We start from the raw sequence: 6000 nt of genomic DNA, 5'->3' as shown, positions 1-6000 counted from the left end.
CCTGGCTGCTCATGATCAGACACGCCAGTCAGATACATGACTCACTTGCGAGCCTTCCTGAGCAGTCTCAGGAGTTTACATGGACACAGGCTACATGACCACCATGACTGGCCATGAAACTGGAGGGGATGGCAGAGGCCTCCTCCAAGACACCTCAGATTTAGCAATACTAGGCAGCAGAGAGGCTACAGTGCAACTTTCACAGAATGGATCAGCCTACACATGTGCGTGGGCCTAGACGGAATCCCCCCCCACTCAAACAAATCAGGACACAAGGAGTTTCACAGCTTTTATTGTGACTATTACGTACACAGTAAGACAAAGTGCGTAGGCGTTTTGGCAAATGGGTGAAGGGCATAGTTTATAAGAAGCTACGAGAAATACAGATCTGCAGAATAATGTGTTCTACCTCATGATTAAGAATTCATAACAATAAAATAGCATTACAAACCTACTACACAAATGACGTCCTTTTCCCCTCACCTGCACACCTTTCTGGCTATATTTTTTTACACCCTAGAGTGTAGCTCCATCAGTACTCTTTACCTAGGCTTTAAGCCTAACCACCTTTATTTTGTGGCTTGTGCAGTAACATTTAATTTAAACCAGACCCTTACAAAAACCCTAGTCCTAGCTTCAACTTTGTACAACGACATTGTTCCCGTGGCAGTACGGCCTAATTGGGAGTGGCTTGGTAAATTCAGTGTCGTGCGTACACCTCAGTTTATGCACCGGATGGAATTACGAGTTTCGGTTTAGTTTTGACGCATCCAGTAATTATCGGCTGTGTTAAACACCCAACTTTCGTTACAATTCAGCAGGTAAAACTTGCCGAAATTTAGCGGGTGAAAACTATATAATATTTACTGCATCGTGCAGATTTTGGTGTGTTAAACACCCAAATCCACGTTATTCCAAAACAACTTTTTACAACTGTTATTTATTGCACTCGATAAATAACGTACTCCCTGGTTTCGTTATTTATCCTAAGCAATCAATAACACCTAAACTCGTAAACAGGGCCTATGACTGTTCCTTATTTCCTTCATTCACTGTGGGGGCACTTTCAGTCATGACATATTCCGACAATGTCACAACAAATGGAGGGACAGAACATGACTGGATGAATATCAGGATCATCTTTAAAGGCTTCTGCGAGATCTCCCTGCAGTATGTACGGAGATCTTGTAGGAGTGCTCTAGGATTTCACTATCCCACTCTGCAAGTCCAGAAGGTGTAAAGATGGCTTGGTGTCACCCCATGGCACCTATGATAGCTGCTCAGTAGCAGAGGCGCCCAATGCGGCTGTAGGACACAGGTCAACACAAGTCCTTGCTTAGCGAGACTTGCCTCAGCGAACAATGACATCCCCCCCCCCCACACCCCCATTGATTTCAATGGGAGGGAGTTTGTGTGTGCAAGACCTCAACTTTCACTCGTTTAGAGACAAACAGGATTGGGACTCCTTACCATGCCTAATCACGGGTGTGAGGTTACCTGGCCATATTTGGCCCGAGCAGCGCCCCTGTGTAGCTGCTCTGTGATAGTCAAAAAATGAGGTCCCAAATGCTAAGAACACTTCTATATGAAACTCCATCCCAATGTGTGGTCACTGTGAATCAGCTACTCCTCTGGGTCTGGTCTTGTGGCTGCTAGGGTGCTGAGGTGCATAGCTTGTTTGTAAAGATTTCGACATATGCTGGTTTGTGAAGGCTAGTTGCCATAAGATGCTCTCACTTCTTGACTGGCTTGTGAGATGTAGGTCCCATGGGAATCTTAGCTTGCCCTACATATTCTGGTTTGTGAGGACCGGGTTCCGTGTGATGCTGGGACGTCCTGGCTGGCCTTAGCGAGCCCGTCCCATAGGATTTTGAGGGTTTAAGATATGCTTGTTTGTGCGGGCTAGCTGCCATAGGACAAGGGCATTCATGACTGGCTTGTGAGAGCTAGGTCCCTTAGGATTCTGAGACTGCCCTAGATATGCAGGTTTGTAATGGCTAGTCGAGATAGTGCACTGCGCTTTACCAGCTGGTATGTGCCAAGGTCCCCTTGTATGCCAGGATTCCCGAGCATAGCTTGGTCAGTGAGGCTCCCCTACTTCACGAGGACTGGTTCCTATAGGGTACTAGGGTCTTCCCAGCTGGTGTCTGAGCATTCCTCCCTTATGTGGGCTTAAACATATAAGAGCAACACCCTTCACATTCATGAGACTTTAACAAATCTTGGCAAGAAATACTTTTTCAATTGTTGTTCTGTGCCTCTTCTAAGATGGACGTAAACACAATTCAGTCATATAGTGCTTTCGAAACCCCCGCCCCCCCCTACCCCCTCCCCTCCCTGCAGCTTTGTAGTGCTTTATACTTCGGAGTACACCGCTGAATGGCACTCATTTTATCGACGTTGCACATCTATCTGCTGCTTGGCTTTGAACCTGGACCTGCGGGTTACAGCCATCTGTACAGCAGAAGCATTAACTTATCGAGCGGTTTTACAACAAACACTTCATCACAAGATAGTTTATCAAAATAAAACGTAGGCCCAGCCCCTTCTCTCTAGGAGCGGCGGTAAACCATCTGTGCAGAAATCCACTTTGTTAAGTCAACATTCCAACAAAAAGAAAGTACTGGCATCGCCTTCAAAATAAATTAAACTGTCAAAAGACTAGCAGAGCAGGTCTCCACTCCTGTCACAGACTCTTAGTCGAGATCCGCCATGGCAGGAAAAGGCACAGTTGGCTGCGGAGCACCTGTGTGCAGAGGGAGGCCATCTTGGATTGTGGCACTGGGCGAGGCACGCTGCTGGTCACGTGTCCGCGAGGCGCAGCAAGGTCCCGGATGTCGTGGGGATGCTAGGGGAGAGAATACAGAGGGAATTTAGAAGCATAAGGGTTAAGTTAGTCACAAGCTTTGCTGCCCCGGAGGGTTGTGCACCATTGCTTGGCTTCTCCCATCTTAGATCACATATATGGACATCCTGCGACACAGAGCTTCCGTATCCCCATCTGCTTTGGAAGGAGGCAACCACTGACCACCCCTGAAACGGCCCCCTTCTGCTTCAAAGGCAGTGCTCGTTTAACTGCGGTTCTGGGTAACCGGATGTTCCCTGCTGCAGTTTGGGCTGGGTTGGTGTGGAGTCCCGTCAAATGCAAGACTGGAGACCGTGTCCGCAGATCAGGTGTGTTTCCCTGTTTGAGGTTGGTGCTGAAGCTTGTCGCTTGCTTGAACTGAGGGGATACCTTTTCAAGGCGGGCAACCGGCAGTGGTGGTTGCCTCCACTGAGGCTATGGCTGCCGCCTTAAAAAACAGATGGTGATACGGAAGCTCTGTGTCGCATGTTTAACACAACACACACACAAACATCAAACCCTCTTCAAACCATGCTGTGGAAACGCAGTTAAGTCCTCAACTATACAGCAAACCCCCAGCACTGCACTAGACTAGACTAGTCCTCGACTGCTGGCCAGCAAGGAACTCCACAGATCTCTAGGCAAGCAGTCACGACCTTGAAGAGACAAACATTCCCAGCCCTCGGGTGTAAGGCGGCATCACATCCTGCCCAAACAATCGTGTAATAGCTGGTAAGCCAACACCACATTGACCTGTACACTGGTACTCCACCCTAGCATTTACAGGAACTTCACATTACTCTAAAGAGACACACAATAAAGAACTGGTCTGTAAGGGTCATCCCACCACCACAATCAGATAAGCAACCCAGCGCCAGTGTGAGTGCACACCACACAGCACCACCCTGAAGAGACCATCACTCCAACCTTGACTTGTAAGAACACACCATAGAGGGAGTTCTGGTTTCAGACCACAAGGTCACTGGTCCATAGGGATGTATGTCACTACAACGCATACTTTTACAACGCATACCTTTACAACGCAACATCCATTACAACGCATGCCATTACAAGGCATGCCATTACAACGCATCTTTAAAAACTACCTTTACAACGCATTCCACTACAACGCATACTACCTTTACAACGCATACCATTACATTGCATGTATGTTAAGTATTGGATAGTGTAGGGGTAAAATGTACTATTCTAACTCCAGGGGGTGCAACAGTAGGGTAAGTGTTGGATAGTGTAGGGGTAAAAATTACTATTCTTACTCCAGGGGGTGCAACAGTAGGGTAAGTGTTGGATAGTGTAGGGGTAAAAATTACTATTCTAACTCCAGGGGGTGCAACAGTAGGGTAAGTGTTGGATAGTGTAGGGGTAAAAATTAACTATTATAACTCCAGGGGGTGCAACAGTAGGGTAAGTGTTGGATAGTGTAAGGGTACTATGTGTATGCGTTGTAATGGTATGCGTTGTAATGACTGCGTTGTAATGACATTCGTTGTAGTGGTATGCGTTGTAGTGACATGAGTTGTAATGGTTGCGTTGTAATGGCATGCGTTGTAATGGATGTTGCGTTGTAAAAGTTGCGTTGTAAGTGTTGTTCCCCGTCCATAGATGCCCTCAAGGAATGTATGCCAAAAGCATATTGGGGCAATGAAGAATTAGGATGTAAACAAAAGGGGCTCAAACGCAGATAAGTGGTTCACAGTAAGGTCTATTTTTTAAAGTGACACACTCCTTGAGTTTGTGCTGCCTAGGTCTGTAGGTACCTTTCCAACATAGAGATCAGGGCAGTAACGAGTACAACACCGAGGTGAATGCAAGGGAGAGCCCTGCATGGCTGCTACTCGCCCAAGAATAGTGAGACAGGCCGCGAGTGGCCAATGGCCAGTCTCAGCACTGATGGTTACGGGATGTAGGGGCAGACATGCATCATCAGAGTTGGGTCAGAGAGTGTGATGGCGAGACATGCGGGAGAATTTCCTGTGGTGCACAGTAGGTGAGGCAGTGTTGAAGGAGACGAGGCTGTAGAGCAGTTGCTGCCCTTCTTTATGGCATGTTGAGTGTTATGAGACAGGAAGGATGGGTGCTAGGAGGTTTAAACTTCTTGCTGTGTGGATCACCAAATCGCAGTCCAATTCTTCCGCTTAGTATGTCCATTCAGAACAGCCAGGCTGCCTTTCTCTAGATGAGCAATGTCACTACAATCCTCCATCTTTCAGACACCTCCTCAAACCTGCAGCCATGGCACAAGGCACATTAGGCCATGCAACGAAGCAAGCACTCACTCGTCAAGGACTTTCTACAGCAGTCCTACATTACCAGTCAACTAGCTCCGCGCCAATGAGGTCGTAGATGTGGTACTGCAGACCGAGCTTAACGTTCAGTGGCGCTTTCCGGCTCTGGAAGTCCTGCAGGAGCACCTCTTTATATTTGGTTTTTCGTATTACACCCAGGAGGGTTTTCCGACCTAACAAAAACAAAATCAAGGAAAAAAACAAAGTAAAACATGAGAGTAAATAAGGAAAGGAAGAAAAAGTCAAAGCACTTCCAGGTTTATAAGATGCCTATGCAGTGCGAGGAGGCAATGTGAAAGAGGCCTCTTTAGTGCTTTAGAGATGCCAGAAGAGCTCTTTGGATGCGTTTCTTCTGAATACTTTACATAAGAAGCCTTTTTAATGTTTTGGTTAAAGTATGCGAGGCTCTGACATGTTGGATGGTGCAAGTAACATCTGTGAGGAAGAAAGGGGGAGATTGGAGGAATGTCCCAGAAGGGTTCACCCTCCTGTTCGGGTATGTTTTCAGAAAAAAAGAGCCCAACCGTGTTTTTTATGCTAACCATCCACCAGGGTTGGCTTCATCATATGGTTCCTCCCGTTCCACTACAGAACGTGGCGTGCTGCGACCTACGGATTACGTGGGAGCACCAAGTAGTTTACTCTAGATAATGAAAGGAATAGGAGTGGTAGTGGTTCTGGGTTGAGGTTAGCTATTGTGCTGGTAAATGCTTCCAGAAATATAGTTCAAGCAGGAGACTGAAGCCACTGCCTTGTTTAAGCTGCTGTGCTTCTAACACAATGCCCACTCTTTGACCCCCTACCCAGTACAGTAGTAGAACTGTGTTGGGCTCTATCATACTACAAGAC

The 6000-nt window shown here is 47.0% G+C and overlaps 1 protein-coding gene across 2 annotated transcripts in view; it reads right to left on the bottom strand.

The window, feature by feature from the left end:
* Window positions 1-276: 276 nt before the first annotated feature.
* The window catches only part of WHR1 (winged helix repair factor 1), a 59901-nt gene continuing 54177 nt past the window's right edge, over window positions 277-6000 (bottom strand). Inside the window, exons 6-7 of one of the 2 annotated variants that reach the window (XM_078645891.1) lie at window positions 5177-5324; window positions 277-2848 (exon numbers count right to left, since the gene is read on the bottom strand). In XM_078645891.1, coding sequence (XP_078502017.1) covers window positions 2803-2848; window positions 5177-5324 — 194 coding nt within the window. In that variant the 3' untranslated portion in view covers window positions 277-2802. The remainder of the gene's footprint in view (window positions 2849-5176; window positions 5325-6000) is intronic. The other variant, XM_078645892.1, reaches the window with a different exon arrangement.

This window comes from Lissotriton helveticus, chromosome 5_1 (assembly GCF_964261635.1).
Source record: "Lissotriton helveticus chromosome 5_1, aLisHel1.1, whole genome shotgun sequence".
Lineage (NCBI taxonomy): Eukaryota > Metazoa > Chordata > Amphibia > Caudata > Salamandridae > Lissotriton > Lissotriton helveticus.
Note: the sequence above shows the minus strand (reverse complement) of the source record. Positions and strands in the feature narration are given on the sequence as shown.